An 18,741-nucleotide genomic window follows, 5' to 3' on the forward strand; every position below is an offset into this window, starting at 1 on the left:
AGTATTTCTTTATGAGTTAACTTATACTTAGAAAAGAAATCAGTGTAAAATTACAATAAATACTGACACAAATACAGCTTTCACGCGCCGTATTACTGTCCACTACAGCAACAATACTTTTGAGAGATAAATTATAGTTTTACGTTCGAATTAAAATTCGAACGCCGATTTGAATTCGGAAGCCGTCGGTGATATGATCTGTAAATATGTGAACACACCATCTTCATCCCACTTATGATACAACATTCTCCACGCCTCCGCAGTACCGCGTATATTCCGTCAAAAAAGAAATAGATACGTGTTCGGAAAGTTACTTATCTCCACATGATAATCGCGTATATTCCATCAAACAAGGAGCAGATATGTGCTAGGTGGAAGGTATATTGCCTCCACCAAAAAATCACGTAATTTACATCAAAAAAGAAGGAAAAACGTGTTCAGGTGGTAACTCACTTCCATTCACTAATCGCGCATATTCCATTAATGAAGGTGTAGATATGTACTCGAGTGTAACTTGCCTCCATCCACTTATAGCGGATATTCCATTAAAGAAGAAATAGATACGTGCGGTACTGCACCTGCTTACGCGTGTACAAATAGTAAAGAAAAATTTAAATTAACAATGTGTCTTGGATTCGGAATGATAATGATTAAATCGCAAGCCGTTGTGTTTTTGCAATGATATTCACATAGACAATTGCTAGTCGCTTGTTGGTGTTTTTATTAGTTTTTAATTTATTTAGCTTCGAATGAACTCACATACTCATAGGTAAGAGAGAACAATGTCTGTCAAATCAGCTGAATTGCAATAAACGTCAGAGTGCATGTAAAACAAACATAATATGTTTGTATTGAATTATATACGAACATGTTTACAGTGTATTAAACGTGTATTTTTATCACTGTTGATATGCAAGCCTGTTTAGCTCTTGGCTTTTCGTAGTCGATGTATACGTTGGGTAAAATATTATTATTATTGCTGTATTGTTTTTTGATATTTTCATGAAATCATTTTTTGAATTAAATAGACGTTTGAAGCATGCATTTTGTATGTACGTGTGCCTATAAATAACGTGTGAGACCATGTATCTGCTCCTTCTTTAATGGAATATACTCGATTAGTGGGTGGAGGCTAGTTACCACCCAAGCACCTATCTATTCCTTCTCTTATGTAATATGCGCGATTAGTGTGCGGTGGTAAATTATAATCCGAAAGCGTATCTGCTCCTTTTTTGATGGAATATACGCGATTGGTGGGTGGAGGTAAGTTTCTGCCTGAACACTAGTCTGCTTCTTTTTTTATGGAATAAATTCTGGAATAAAAACTATAATTTGTATCCTGCAATAGGTTGAACTAATTTTATAAATAATTCAACCTTAGAGACATCGAGGACACTCTCGAGATATCTCTTCAATTTTCCTTACACGCCACAAAGGATTTTTTTTAAACTTTTTCTAATTAAAGATCCTTTAAGTGGCAAATAATTGATTATGGTTAAGCTCTCTGGCCCCGCAGTTAATTTGCTTGATAATTATTTCTTCGAGGAAGTGTCTGTAACGTTGTTCCCAAGGAAATTTGAACTATATACTAATACAATTTAAGTATATATTCGCTGGACCGGACTCTAACAGCTGCTCGTATGGCATTTGCAGAGTCCGAACCGCGTCTTTACTTAGACCTCTTAAAGAAAGTCTAGGACTAAAGGAGCTTCGGCTAGCATAGCTACATATAACTATTTTATTGGATTTGGAATCTTTCATCTGTCTTCTTTAAGATTAATATATTGTTACTTACATCATCATCATAATGTCAAGGCATAGTTCCTTCCTCCCAAAGATCACCACGATGTATGATCTTGTATTACGACTCCCTGCAAACTTGACTATATCGACGAACCTACTAGTGAGAGCCTATCTATATACAAATATGAGTTTTAACGTAACTTGAGAAAGTAAAATCATTGATATTTCATTGTAGAACTAGCAACCTACACTACTGAACGCAAATTACTTTTAATAGTGTACGTTGAAAAAGAAATCTAAGAGTGTTAGTAAATACGTTTTTAATTAGCAATTCTTTTAATGACTTACCGCCAATATTTAAATGCTTATATAGAATAATAATGAAAAACACAAAAACATAAATACGAGTAATAAAATTAATTTGGTAACGCCTGAATTTCGTCAATCAATAGTATGTTAATAAATAGATCTTATAAGAATTTTTAGTTGATCAAAATGCGTGGAACTTCTGTTGTTGACTCTAAAATTTCATTTGAAAAGAGCAACTATTAAATATCTGGCCGACACTTCTCAACAGATCTGCGTTCCTAGTCGGTTGCAGCTTACAAGAATACCCGGCGATAAACATTGCACATCGGCCTTTGGAAAGAGACAATCGTCTGCTTTCGGATTCGTAGAGCACTATCTCTGTCCCACACTACCTATGTGACGTTTTGTCAGTCGTTGTATTTCGTGCGAAGGAGAGATATTAATACTTTTCCTTTTCTATTTTTTCATCAAACTATCTCATTATGTTCGTACCGTTTGTGCAGTACGACCTTAGCTGTCTAGTTAACTGTTAATATTGTACCACGTTCAAGTAATTAGAAATAATTATATCGTTGGTAATCCGGTGATTCAGTAGCAGATTTAAATGCCAACGTGATATTTACGAAACCTAACATGGCTGTTAAAAATCTATTTGAAGATAACAAAAATAAAGAGAGAGTCGATCGATTTCGCATCATAATAAAATGTACCAATTAAACTTTGGGTATTATATTAATTTATCGATATATCCTCAATAAACAATGGATGGTAACGCTCGGGATTCCTCTACCGGATCGAATCAGCAAAGAGATCCGTAATTAAACAAAAGTATTAAAAAATAGCACCTCATTTCTTTAACAATATAACAAGACGCAAGGATTCACGACATACATACACGGTTGAAATCCCTTCCACCCGCACTAAGCGTTTTACTAATAGTTTTACATTGCGAACAGCCAAGGAGTGGAATAAACAACTGGCATAATTGTTTTCAGACAATTATAACTTAGGAGTCTTCGAGATAAGAATGATTAGATTTATTCTAGGCAAGCATGTAGCTTTTTAGACCTCGTCAAAACCTTATATCAGCCGAGACGGAGATCCAATACTTTGCTTATAGATAAAAGAAGATAGCATAGCGGATTGGCAAGTTGAAATGAGAGTTGCAGTCGCGGGTGTTTAGGATGGAGGACCTAAACTTCCATTAGCTTCAGCGTCTGAGGCGGACGATAGATCGTTATGGCCTCAAGCCGTTGTGATAGCACCACGAGGAACGGCTTCCCGAGGGAAGATCGCGTGACGATCCCTGATCGGAAGATACCTCGGTTCACCTCATAGCGCAGAGGGCGATCACCGGGGAGGTTTTATTAGGTAGGAACTCTACATAACTCTGTCCTTCCCCCAGAGGTAGAGTATCTTGATCATCCGGAAGATTTCTCCCCCGGCACCAAAAAAAAAAAGAAAAAAATAAGGCCTCATAGCGAGTAAGTGTTTGATCTTATTGGAAATCTGTGAGGCAGGCTTATGTCTATCAATAGTATGATGATTACTGGAATCACTATTAATAAAGCGAAAATACAGCGAAGCATACCCGCCAGAACGATATAACAGACAGCTTACAAGATTTTTTATAACTGTGTTTGTATATATTCCCCTCTGATTATGTTATCAGAGTGTTTTGACGCGCTTTATCGCGACCCGACAGAATTTGATAATAGATTAATCCGTCTTTCATCTAAACAAAGTCATTGACCTTTACATATTGATAGTATATTTAGATTTGTTGTATGTGAATATGCTATTGTTTAGAAATAGATATAAATTATTATAATTAAATCATCTTTGAATTCTTAAAAGAATATTAAATCCCTTAAACCATAATTATCAAAATTAAGAATAGTTAAACACTATTCTTAATTTTGATAATTATTAAACATGAATTATAATGAAACTGGAGGATTAGTCCTATATCCACCTTGATGTAATGTAACATAATATCAAACAACTAAATAATCTTGATTTTATTGGTTGTGTGCTATATGAACTATAGTATGTAAATGGATTTAAAATTTACTCGTATGGGATTTGTGTATAAAAGTATGCAAAATATAGAGTGATTTATATGTTTAAAAGTAAGAGTATATAGATCTTAGTTTCAGTCCATGGATATCTATGGAAGATATACCATAATAGCCACGGTTTCCGAATGGCTTGGCGATCGTAGTCTGGTGTTATGTTACGCAGAGGACACTGCAAGCAATCCTCTGGAAACTTAGTTTTAAGCAGTTACAATCCTACATAATTAATATACGAAGTGTGAATTATAAGATTGATTCCCAGGAATCGAACCCGCGACCTACAATCGCAAATTTCAGTTCTCTACCGCTGAACTACCACTGTTCACAACATAATGTTTATATTATACAAAAAGCCTTTTTTATAATTCAGTTTACTACATTTAAGAATTAATTATTGCACGCTATTTTGTACTGCCAGCAAATAACTTCTTACAGAATTCCAATATAAAAGATAAATTAACATAAAGTATTTCAGAGTGATCACTTTAAACAAGGTGATTGGAAATAGGTATAGACTTGTGTAGACTATTTACGAATTTGTACTGTATGAGGTGTTCTATGGGGTTATGACGTCAGCTATGGTGTTTCCAGGAGGGCAGCCGCAGCGCGCTACGGTGACCGGCGCGCCCGCACCATGCTCTCCAGCATTAAAGGCTTCTGGAAGGTTTGCCGCTATGGCGATTTATACATGGTAATTATATTTATTCTTATAAGATAACACGTAACAAGTCAAATTGACAGCCTTGGACCGACAACCTTGTTAAGGTTTATAAGAAATATAATAAGCCAGTTTAAATAAAATAGTGAAAGATAGAAATATGGACACGAGACGTATGAACGAAAAAATAAATGTTAATTCTGAAAAACTTATTTACCCTTATAAACTAATTGTGGAACAATTGTTGGGAAAACGTTGAGACCCTCAAAACTGGGTCAAAAAAAAATGTTAAAAGCAGCCTCTATTGTCTCATGTGAAGTTTTTGCTGTTAACCTTGCGGCTTACAGCTTCATCAGAAACGAGTTCACGGAACGGAGGGATCCGTGAAATATAAAGAAGCGGCCTGCTTTATACCGGTTCTATTGGAAGTCTATGTGGACAGGCCTATGTCCAGCTGTGGACATCTTACGGATAAAATGATGATGATGATGTAAAAATAATATTTAAACAGGATTCGTAAATATTTCTATTTATTATGATATACTACTATAGAAGAAATGAGAGTAAAAATATAGAATAGAATGAACTTAGAGGTAGAGAAGATGTGGTCAAAGAAACATACTTCTTTTGGTGGCAGCATTTTGTATAACATTGGACGTCCAAAACATAAACACAAAGAATATGAAATCTCAATTGATGGTTATTTGCAAAAACCAGAATTATAACATCCTTTAACCGCATAATAATTTTTACATGAAGTTTTTTTCAGTAAACAAATAAATAAATAACAATTAATTCAAATTAACAAAATAGTCACTTATCGTGTCTAAGCAGCATTTACTGTAAAATCTGAAAGCTTTTACTTACTTGATTTACTTATCTATTTTTATTCAATATTCTTTATTATACACGTTAGGATACTTTTAAATAATTTGATAATAATATACAAAGAAGTACAATGGTCTTATCGCACAAGGCAATCTCTTACAGACAATCATAGTATGGAAACAGTAGAAACAGTACAAAACATATATAGACATACATAAACATAAATACATATGTATATAACATATATATTTCAACTGGTCAATGTGAACACGGATTTCTAATTTAATTTATAAATTTACGTTTGTCATAATAATCAAATTATAATCATAGAGTGTACATGGTATATGTTGATTTCAGAATGCGTCATGGTTTGTATATACAGGATGATTGGTTTTAGGTGTAAAGGCTTTAAAGGGGTATATACAGCTCATTAGCTGACAGAAATTATATATAACGTAAGAATAACAATAACAAATGGCGTTTTAAAATTCGGTTTACTATATGTTAAAATAATTATTGTCTACTATCAATCCATGCAGACTTTGTATAAAGTTCTTGGCTTATACCATTTCATAGAAAAAAAAAACATATTATTGAGTGTTATACAGGATGATTGAAAACAAGTGTAAAGGCTATAAAGTATTTAGTCGACAATTGGGGTATACATTTAAAGAGAGATTAGATACACTTATAACTAATCAGCCTGTATATGTTCATATAGTAAAGATAAAAGATTATTTCGTATATACTATAACAAAGGCGTCCTTGTGAACCGTTCACCCTGGTGACGTCGCTGATGACCATCAGCATGGAGGAAACGGGCGAAGACGTATTTATTACCATTGAATATTTCGTCACACACAACAAGGAAGACTTCGTTTTATTTATTACAACGGTTTCTTGTACATGCGTTCTCCATACAAAACGTTTTTTATATTATTTTGAAAGAAAACTAAAAAGTTAAATATATATATATATATATATATATATATATATATATATATATATATATATATCTACGTATATATATACATAACTTATATAACTTGCACACACTCATTAATTACACATACGTAACAATTTAACAGTTCAATAACGAAACTTAAATTATAAGTTTAAGGATGAAATCGCGTGGAAATTATCACGAAATACACTAAGTAAAATTTTAAAACGTATAATTAAAAACTGTAATTCAAACAATACATAATTTTAATAAAGATTGTTATTTATATTTGTCGCAATGGTTAAAGAAATAAGTCGTTTTTGTTAATTTTGGAACGGACATTTAGTATTGCATTTAAATAACTCTGAGGAAAATGGATTACCTCGTATCGAGTCCATTTACTAATTGCATCTCTGTGGGGTGTGGTTGGGAAACACTTCATTAAAGTAAGATATAATTAGAAAAAAAAAGTAAAATAAAAGAAGAAAAAAGAGGAACCATAGATCATGTGACAAATAAAAGAAGGGTAAAGAAGTAAAAGAGTTTGTAAATGAATTATTAAAAAAAGAAAATGTAAGTTCCCTGTTCCAAAATCAGATACGAAAGGTCCCCAATAACAGGGACCATGGATGATATTCCAAGATACATTTGCTAGAAGTTTTCATTTTTTAAATTTAAAATAGATTTTTAATACAAAACTATTGAATGCGCTTTAATCACAGCAGAAACTACACAGCTGATGCAATAGATGTAAGTTCTTACGTGCATCGTTCTTATTGGAATATAAATTATTTTAAATTGCGAATAAATACGTTGAAGTTTGTTGCATTAATACAGGAGGCAGATCACCTCGTATTTCCTCGTTGTTCCACTAACATCAAAACTTTGGATCGTTTATTGAGTTCAAAGCTAAATTAGCTGACAAAAACCTGGGTATTCTGGACAAAGTACGGTTGTATTTTACACCATGACAACACTTAAGTTTGTAAGTAACACAGTAAGTCCGGTCATATGTAGAATACTGTTGCCATCTGTCGGATGTCTCGAAGTATCAGCTCGATGCTTTGGACTTCACCAAGCGGCTGATTGATAACAATGCTTTGGTTAGCGCTAAGCTTCATAGCTTGATGCATCGGCGGAAAGTTTTCAGTTTAACAGTATTCTACAGACTGCATTTTGAAGAGTCGGAATTACACGAAATAATTCCCCTTCTCCTTTCTTCCATCGGACAATAAGACGCACAGATTCACGACATCTTTACACAGTTGACATTCCTTCCACCCGCACTAAGCGTTTTGCTAATACTTTTATATTGCAAACAGCAAAGGAGTGAAACAACCTACCGACATAATTGTTTCTAGACAATTATAAATTAAGAGTCTTCAAGATAAGAGTGAATAGGTTTCTTCTAGACAAGCATGTACCATCGTAGACCTCGTCACTTAAGATCAGGCAAGATAGAGGTTTATACCTCTGTCTTGCCTGATCTTGCTTCACCTATAAAGGATACAAAAGTAGCACGCCTACACAGTCAAAGGATTTTTTGTAGTAATTAGATTATAAGAATAAACGCATGTATTATATTTCATTATCATCATCTTTTCAACACTAAGACGCTCACTGCAATGTTTAAGCATCACCCGAAGATATCTTTGGATAGATATTCCGTAATCACCACACTTCAGGCGGTTCGGCGATCACAGAGCAGTATTATCATACGCAGAGGACGCTGCTGTCTATCCTCTGGAAACTCATTTGTGAGCAGTGGCAATCCTATATAATTAATGCACAAAGTGTGAATTATGTAAGATTGTATCCCGATACATGCGTTCGCAAGTCTCAGTCCTCTACCGTTGGACTACAAGTGCTCTCTGTACTTCACACGTAATATATTTAATACACTTTGATCTATATTGTCAAGCATTACAGCTTATAAAGTGTTCACATTAGGATCACGTACAATAAACGTGAACTTGGATGACAACTTTGAGTTAGGAAAAATATAAAAAATAACGTGTCAAATGTCGCAGCGAAAAGATGGAGATATAAAAATATTTAATTTAAAATATTACCTAAACATAGTCTCTACTCAAAGTATATTACCCGACATTTGATTTGTCACGTAATGATTATATATTTCCTATGAAAATATTAATCTAATAGATACAAAAATACATATATAGTGTATTGAAAATCATTTGCGTTTTTCAAATCGTTCGGTGTGCCAAATCACATGCCGGACACTAAGCATAATATAAAACTTTTTATTTAGTTCTGTAAAATGAATGCATCAGAATTGTAATAGAATAACATTTGTTCGTTAACTTAAACCATTCTTCTTGGACCATTACAATCGCTAAAGTATAGCATAAGAAGAATGCGTAAGAGTTCAATTTGATATAAACCAGAATCATATTGATCACCTCTGTAATTATACTTCAACTTAAAGTTGCGTAGTTTCCAAACCCACTCTGATCTAAGAATATATAAGAAAGTATTGCTAACCAAAATTTGTTATGAATTATTTTATTGCAGGTTTTAAGAGAAGAATAAAAAAGATGTTTATTCAACTAATACAATACATTAAGTTTGATTTTAATCAAGATAAATATAATCCATATTAATTACAAAAAAAATTTGATTTACCGAAATTCGATCCATGTAAGGTTTTTATAGCACCTCGAGCAGACATGCAGGGCATTCAACTGACAGTAATATATATTAACTCCTAAATAAATACATTTAAATTTTTTTTAAGTTAAACGGTTTTTTGATACCCATATTGTGGTGGTTGTGGAAAAATATGTACCTAGTCCGCCATATTGGAACGGCGTCCATCTTGAATTTTAAATTTTGACATAATCATCGTGTTTTACTAGTGTAGCCCTTTCATTTAATACACATATTGAAGGGGTTAAGGAAAAATATGTAATCCGCCATTTTGTATCTATTGGGGGGACGGAAAAGAATAGCTGAAATAGTCAAGTTGAACTGGCAGTGAGCAGAACTAGATAGCAGCTTCGGTTTTAATATTTTTTAGTCAACGGACCAATAAGCGCATAGTGGGAAGTCCACTAGCAGGACTAAGGTTGTACTAAAACAATGTGTTAAAGACCTACCTCCAGCGCTGGACGTATCACGGCTTGAACGATGTTTTAAATCATATAGTCTGATTTCAACAACAAACTGCGATCCCCCCTAGTATTATATCTAGGGTTAATTATATATTCTGGAATGCAATTAAATAATGTAATATTTATAAACTATAATCTATAGCATAGATCGGGGTAATTGGAGCGCCACGGGCGGAGCTCGGTTCGTAAGTGGATTTCCGCAGTATTTTATAATTGCCAATTAAAACAAGAGATAATCAACAAAACATAGAATTCTACGCAATAAACGGATCATCTCAGTGGAAAAATTTGATATAAATAATGATTTAGATAGATCAAGCGAGATGTATAAGGTTAAAATGTATCGAATTAACATTATTAGCGTGGGAATTGCTCGAGGTCAGAGACGTGTCCACAGGTGTCTTCGTATCTATTTATAAATAATATATATTACTCATATAAAACGCTTTCAAATTATGTAATTAATCTAAAACAAATTGTCTATACTTTTTATAAAAAGAAAATGGATATAAGAGAGGCGTCAATTGCGAACTTTACAACAAAAGACTTTCTCATTTATTGATTAATTTTTATTTGTAAACACTTTTTTGTACACCATTGACAATAAATAAAGGAAAGAAATGGAAACAATTCATAAAGTACAGGAAGCGGTCTTATCGCTCGAGGCGAAACTGTCTGGAAAAACAGTGGACGGACATATTGCGACAAAAATGATGATGAAGGTAGTAAAGACAAGAAATAATTTAAATAACAAGGGTTTTTGTGACATTATAAGTCTGGGAATGATATAATTTGACTACCGTATTGAGTAGTGGTAGCACAGCGATAGGAGACAGATTTGCGATCGCAGGTGGCGAGTTCGATTACACACTTTGTGCATTAAATATATGGGATTGTCACTGCAAATAAGCTTTCAGGGGATTGGCTACGATCGCCAATCCGATTGCCAAGTGTGGCGATTATGATATATCGCCATAGATGACTTAGAGTATGGATATGCCTTGCAGTGGACGTCTATGGGTTGAAACGACGACGATGACTAAGAATTTTTGTGACAGTGATCACAAAAAACTCAACTGTGTTTATTGTGGGAGAAGAGCTCAAATTTATTCTAGCTTCTATAAATCAAATCAACACTGTCCAACATTTGTGTATTGATGTCACATGTGATCTCTATAATTCAAAGTGAAAAAAAATAAACGATTCAATTATTTTGAAAAGTTTTTTTTTGCGAATGAGACAATCTAGGTATTTATTAAAAGGCGTAATGTTTTTTATTAAAAAAAAAACACTGTTACAAGATAATGGAACCCCATCATCGAAATGACAAAAAAAATACACAAAGGAACTCGTTTTTCCACACGTGTTTATAATTTAAACATTTTAAAGTTTTGTGTAAACGATTGCACGGATCACAAATTTTGCGTGCGCGGACATAATGGTCGTATTAAACCAAAATAACATAAACGACTTTGCAAAAAAAGGTAAATAAACGATGACATGACTATTTCCATGTCCGGCGGTAATCATTCTCTGGCGAGGTTATCATTTTCATGCTCCGTTTACATTCGCTTGACCACGCTAGTAGGTATTCAAAATAATGACATGTTACTTGCTTAAGGACATACTTTGTTATCTTTTGAACAAACTGTTTCTTAGTTACCAAGTATATCTTAAAAGTAACGGGGTCCTTTACTGAATTAAAAGAGGCTTTAAAAATGAACAAAAAAACTATATAAAAAGTATTAAAAAGTATTATTTATGTAAAACCTTATTAAATATTACGTTTAATGAATTTTACGTATGCAAAAAAATATTAATTCTGATACTTTCTCAGGAATGGCAACATATACATAGATGTACAATGTTTTATATCAGGAATATTAAAATAGTATGGTTGATTTAAAACATACATCGAGTTAATTGTCAAAAATAAATTTCATATATCGATTGTCTCGTTTTATATATTTTAAAGTTAAATTTATTAGTTAACCTAACTTGATAAATTTGTTTTCGATAAATTAAAAATAAAAACAAAAATTTTCAAATTTTCGTTTACGGCACTAGCAAGTACTCGAGCGAGTGGCTAGCGCGTTGTAAAGGCGGCACCATCTGATGTTACGTGTAACTCGAGAGCTAAACAAACTGCGTCATTGAACTTGAACGCCGGAGGCCGTATGCAAGTCAAAGTCACCGTTCCGTTAGGTTCGAAACATCTTCCTATTATCACTCGTAATGTTTTCTTATCCTTACTCCGTTCTCTTCTGTTCTATTCTTGTCGTCGAGACAATCTGACCACAGACTTAAAGTCGTATTATATAGATTCTATCTTTGGTACTTTAACCAAAAAAGCTAAGTAAAAGCTTGTACCAACAGTAGAAACATAGCATAGAATAACAGAGTTGAGTCGTTCATGGGAGATTATGTAGATTCTTATACGCCTTACTGAACTGAATGGTGGCCTTTATAAATTAAGGGAAAGTGGTTATAGCTCGGTGTTCATGTTAAAATGTTTTTTTTTTAAATATTTATAGGTAATAAATTTTTTCATATGTAATGTAAATAGCTGGTCTACCAGACGGCCTTTGAGATCGAAAGGTTCTTAAGCGACCCCAACTCAGTGTAGCTACAACAGGGGGGAGGGGGGCATTAGATGATGAGTTGCTTAAATCATCGGAGAATTTGAAATTGACTATGCCTGATCATTCCAGTTTGTTTAAGAGAAATCTTTAACTGTTGCTATCAGGTTATGGAATGAAATACCTGAAGCGATTAAACTAACCGAATCGATGTTAGCTTTTTTAAGAAGATGGTAAAAGAGGATTGCCTTGGACTTTATGTTAGGATATATACGTGTGGGTGAGAGTATAGTAATATAAGTATTATTTGTGTGTATTTACACCTTAAACTGCCCTCTTCTTAGTGTCTCTCATCTCTATCTTGTCTAGAAGGGATTGCTTCGAGCGATAAGACCGCCTATTCTGACTCTATACAAATTCTTTTTTTGTTCTTCTATCTATGTTATTTTGTTACATTTTCTTTTGATTTTTTTATATAGATTTTTGGTGTAAAATAAACTGTAAATAATGAAATAGATGAAACGAAAATATAGTCAAGGTCGCGGGAAGGCTTATGTTTTACAATGGGTCGGATAATAAATAAAAAGTTTCCTTAAATACATAACAATATAGAAAAAATAGGCTTGACTTCAACACCTAGAATCAAACCGATTGGTACCTTACGAACTTAAAAAATGTTAACATAAACATTAAAAGGAAACTTTTGGTTTCACATGGAGTAATATTGTGCAACAAAATTTAATAACAAGACGCAAATGTTTTAAATTTTTCCATAGGACAGAATCGATGGAAATATTTCTCGGAATGTATGGCAAGGAGAAAACATAAGTAAAACCGAACTCTTAACAAATAGATTTACATTATTGTTCGTAATAATTTGCTGACGTGCCAAATTAAACGCCGTTTTGTTATTCCATAGAATCTAACTCTGCTGTTGTAAAATCTACTCGATTTGTGGCAAAAGAAACGATGTATTACCACTACATTTTTTATCAAACAAATTTAAATTAAAGCCTTTCTTTACATCGGAAGGGACCTTTAAAAATATTTGCATTTATAATTCGTATTTCAAATCGCTAAATTTATATTTAAATTATAGGTAAAGTAATATTTATTTTTCTATAAAAGTCTAGTTATAGAAAAAAATATATTAACTTTTATTTATATATACTTTTATTATATTAATTAGTTTACTGGTCTAGATCTGGTGCCGCAAATTTAATTGTAGACAAGTTATATATGTAATATCGTTAATCAACTTAGTCGCTTTAAGGTAAAATTATCAAGTAGAAATAAAATAAAAAAAGTAACAATAAGAATCAAATTGCGAGAGATTGTGAAGAATGTAAGGAAAGTGAAAAAGAAACAATGAACCACACTGAACCAACATGGTTGACAGGAGAAAGATAAATAAAATATATTCTTCTTTTTATCCCATGGACGCCTACTGCATGTCATAGGTCTGCCTCTGCCGTCATGTTCGACAGGTGGGTTGGAGATCGAAGTGTGGTATTATGGTACCCATAGAATGCTGCTATCCATCCTCTGGCAGCTTTTTTGAGCAGTGGCAATATAACTAATGCACAAAATGTGAGCTATGTAAGATTGTAAACTTGGAATTGAACCCGCGACGTATAATCGCAAGTCTGTCTTCTACCACTGATCTACCACTGCTCAAAGCGATAGTCAGAGTAATTCCAAAGCTAAATTATGATATAAAAACTTGCTGGTTTATTTTTTTCTTGGCCATCGTCATTACTTCAATCGTAAAAGTCCACAGCTGAACATCGGGTTGACATTATAAATCATCCACAAGTTTTTTAATGTTTTTCACTGCTCAGTTTTTCACTTATAAAATATTATTATTACAGTTGAAATAGGGATTTTGTTTGAATTTTTAAAGAAGATTTGTTATATTGCAGATATTAAACGGCTGGGTTTTGTGACACCTTTGATATAAACCCACACGAGTTACTAATTATAAATATATATAATCGTAAAGCAGGTTCTGTGATTTATTTTTTAAATATTTGTATTAACTAAAATTTAAAATTATAAGTTTTATTTATCTCGAGAAGAAATTTAATAACGCGCTGATATACCATATATTTACAACGCATAAATTATATGTATATATATATATATATATATATATATATATATATATAATTTATGCGTTGTAAATATTATATATTTTTTAAATTCAAGTATATATATATATATATATTCTTGAATTTAAAAAATGACCGAAAAGTAACATAGTCTTGTTGCTTGATATCATCGGTCTTCAGAATGTATTGTTGTGAATGATGACAGGATATTTAAAATAATTGCACTTAATTTGCGGGTGTTGCTGCGGCATGCAATGCTGTGTGGTGTTTAGATGCACACGATACCACCACGTCGCCGCTTGCAACGTCAACTATCTTACATAACTATCTACTTAACTGAATCGTTTACAAATTCTATTATAGCCAAATAAATCCATGCCTCACTACGATTTCGCCTTGATCTCGAAGTTCAGATTGGAATAATGTGGAAGAGGAAAGTGTCGCCTCCCTTAAGGGCGACGACAAAGGTCTTCCTACATATCTGAGGTTCTGCAGATAAGTGGTGCAGCAGATCAAAGCTCAAAATAAGAGCAAAGATTAGAATAAAAGATCGGGTAAACAAAAATCGTAAATAAAGAAAACAGATTAATATATGCTGCGAAGTAAGAACCAATTTATTTAAGAATTTAGACGAAAAAAGAAAGGTGTTGTATGTAGAAAGATCAGAAAGTGAAAATTAAAAGATTTTGTAAAAGATGCGAGGAATGGAGTAAAGGAATTTGTAAATAAGGGAACGAGCAAGAAGAGAAGAAGCAGAGGGAACGAGCAATAAATCTAACCTCACTCCGGGGGCTGTGTACTTCAACATACTTTTTCTAGCCATCAATACTGTTATAATTAAAAATAAACAAAAATTTTTTTTTGAATTTGGAATCTGTCATATATCAACTATTCATTATAGTTTCTTATTATCGTGGCGATATACCGTAAAATATTATTAAAGTATTTATGGCAAGACTACATTAATTTATAACACCATCGTGTTCGATAGGCGATAAAAGTGTAAATAATAATTCGACTTTTATTAACATATAAAACAACAAAAATTTTCAGTGACACTATGATATATGTAAAAAGTCACAAAGTTTGTGACTGTCCTTTATACAGGATGATTGGTTATAGGTCTAAAAGCTACAACTATATACAAAATGATTGAAATGTAAATAAATTTTCGCACGCTATGGAAATTAGCATCGAATGCATTATCTATTTTGAAGCTCTTTAAAAAAGATTTATAAAATAAATAAAATATTAGCATTAATACTATATTCTAATATAAAACGTTTTGCGTCGTTGTACATTATATTATTAACTTGAAAAGTCACTAATTACTAAACACTAATAAGATGTTCTTAAAATAGCATTGAACTAAATATAAAACTTGTAAAAACCGTGGTCATATAGGTTTTTCCAGAAGCTAATAGAACCGGTCCAGTAGTGAATGCATTAATCGTGCAATCTCGAAGACGTATCGGGGCATGTTTTAATAAGTACATAATTAATTAAACATTTTTTGTTCTCCTTTCCATTATTAACACTTGGCCGCGAAATAAAATTGAAAATAAAAAACAAACCTTCGATCGCTTTATAATTTTGTCCAAACTTCAAAATATAAGTATATCAAGGGGATCGGAAAGTAACGAATTTTCTGTTGGCATAGTTAACAGAATAGTCGATTGATTTTTACCGCTCCGGTATTAAAAACTTGTATACTACATGACAAAAGGTTGCTGATAACGAAGGTGAATATATTGTTGATTAGAAATAAAGACTTGTTAAAAAGGTAGTCGTGTGAATTTAACTTAAGAAAGCGACATTACTTTCCGGTGGTAATATATAATGTATAAATTGAGAAAACGTTGTTGTAAATGCTATGTGACGTGATTGATAGCTTAGCGAATTGTCAAGTTGAAAAAAGAGAATAGAAAGGTGACCAAGGAGTGAAGAGTGTCTACCCGTAAGGTAGACAGACTAGCCCCTAAAAGTCATTGAAGACTAGTATTTATTCCAGCCTTAGAACGTTAGCTGCTAGGTTGTATACTTCCCCTATAGACTTCCAAATGGAAACGAATGGAATGAAATGGAATCGGCCAACATCCAGCATCTTCAGATGACATCAACAATGACATCTGTCAAGGATTGGATGTCCTAAACTGTGCTTGCCGTGGTCTTTACTTCACAACCTTGAAGCTCTCCAGCTGGATGTTCTGCGGGCTATGTGGTCTGTTAACTGCCACTTCAACTTGATAATTCAGTGGACTATCTTTAGTCTAAGGATCTTCTCACTTCGAATTTGAACTCGTAAAGACTCCCAGATGAAAGCATGTTGAAGCTTTCATCACTCATGAAAGTTAAGCAACGTTACATTCATTATTCGAATAATTCTATTTAAAAATATATCCAAAATGTATTTATTCAAGTAGACATATGCTACCGCCGGGTTGGGACGATCTGCTAAGATCTGGCCAAAAGCTTAACACTTGCATTTTTAAATATAATTAAAAAAAATTAAATATGTACATTATAATACATTATAATATCAACTATGTAAATGAGACAACAAATCAAGTTGCACTCATTTCGATCAATTAAAAACTCTTGAATGCTATAATAAGGTTTATTTAATAATATACTTTTAAGTAAGAAAGGGACTGATATAGCTACATCCGCTATGCAGCAGTAGTCGTGCAATAAAGTGCACCGCCCGCCAGCCAGCTAATAAATGCGCGTGCGGTAAACAATGCGAAACACAACTACCACCGTTAATTCACTCCTCCAAGTAGATATTTATTTGTCCTTTTCTTACTTAGGATGGACTTCGGCAAAGTAACGCCTGATTCTATTAGAAATATACTTTTAACTTCTTATTTAAAACCAAGAAAAGTTAGGTTATTTTCGACTAACACGTAGTTCAAGTGACAACTTCCACCTTTTTTGCGGGTAAATCATTTTTTCCAACCGCAAATATTTATTTATGTTCAACAATTATTTTATTTTAATCTTTCTTTAAAAATAACATTAATTTCTAGAAATTACACTCCGACATGTTATTAAATTATATTTACAATCTGATTAAGGAATTAAAATTAACAAAATAAACAATCAATAAACATGTTACAATAACTTTTCTCTTATTCTAAATTTGGTAATGTTGTCTGAAAATATTCACATTTATCTATATTGTGTTCGGGCATGCGGAATCCAACGCAATTTAAATATATAACGTAAAGATTATATTTTAAATGTCTAAAATAATAAATAACAATTAACAGTTTTCCGCTTCACTGTTCAATATAGTGAAATAAATATTTATAAACATTTAAGACGTTAGTGTAAAAGCGGTAGACGACTGAGAATTTCGATGGTAGGTCGCCGATTCGATTCCCGGAATACAATTTTATTTTATTTACACGTTGTGTATTAATTATATAGGATTGCCACTGCCCACAAACGAGTTTCCAGAGGATGGCTTGCAGCTTCCTGTATACCATAATATCATATTGTGATCTCCAACCCGCCTACCAAACGTGGCGATTGTGGTATATCCCATCATAGATATATTTGGCGGAGGCCTATTGCCTTGCAGTGGGCGTTTATGGGCTGAAATATCGACAAATCATATGAAAAATTAAAAATTAAAGAAAATTTTCAAAAATCGATTATACATATATATGTGGGATGCGCAATGGAAAAACACGCGAATAAACTTACAAATCTTTAATTAATAGAACTACTTCAAGCCCTTCTCCTAACCACACAACATCTGTTAATGTCAATATCCTTCCATCTTTTTATCCTAATATTGCAATTTTTCTCACCCATGTATATATATATATATATATATATATATATATATATATATATATATATATATTTGTATACAATATCGCGTACGAGTGTAATAAAATTTGGTCTGATACAATTTTAATATTGCATGAATGTAGGTTTGTTATTTTAGATAAAAATTACATACGTAATCAATAAACATATACAAAAAAATTGTCTATGTTTAAAATTTAAAATAAACATTTATCAAAGTATATTCGAAATAAAGACAAATTAGTTGTAACGTAAAATTGAAGTCTCTATTTAAAACAAACTCGCTTCTGCTTCTTCAAATTTAACCATCATGAATTTTTAACTGTCAATAAAACTTAAGAACGAATCGCTCTAGCCTACTGTATTAATAACATCAATAGTCATCACAGAAACTTCACAGATGATGACGAGTTTAGAACCCCCATGGCTTTAAGGTGATGAATGCTATTACAGGATAGTTAAATCTTATTCTAGTTACTACCAAATTCAACTTATCTGCTGCATATAAGGTCATGCACATAAATATATTACGCATATAT

At 32.6% G+C, this 18,741-nt stretch overlaps 2 protein-coding genes across 4 annotated transcripts in view; one reads left to right on the forward strand and one right to left on the reverse strand.

Annotated features, from left to right (window-relative positions):
• Nucleotides 1–18,741, reverse strand: part of rg (rugose) — a 728,321-nt gene that overhangs the window by 74,499 nt on the left and 635,081 nt on the right. The window lies entirely within an intron of this gene.
• LOC137923736 (facilitated trehalose transporter Tret1-2 homolog) overlaps nt 1–18,741 on the forward strand; it is an 81,145-nt gene that overhangs the window by 44,300 nt on the left and 18,104 nt on the right. For 2 of the 3 annotated variants that reach the window (XM_068766992.1, XM_068766995.1), the window contains exon 2: nt 4,722–4,821. The exons of the other annotated variant lie outside the window; for it this stretch is intronic. In XM_068766992.1, the coding sequence (XP_068623093.1) occupies nt 4,722–4,821 (100 nt within the window). The remainder of the gene's footprint in view (nt 1–4,721; nt 4,822–18,741) is intronic. 3 annotated transcript variants of the gene reach the window in all.

The sequence above is a fragment of the Battus philenor genome, unplaced genomic scaffold, assembly GCF_028537555.1.
Source record: "Battus philenor isolate CCGP_79_NKW_IND1 unplaced genomic scaffold, ilBatPhil1.0.hap1 SCAF_22, whole genome shotgun sequence".
In the NCBI taxonomy this organism is placed as follows: domain Eukaryota; kingdom Metazoa; phylum Arthropoda; class Insecta; order Lepidoptera; family Papilionidae; genus Battus; species Battus philenor.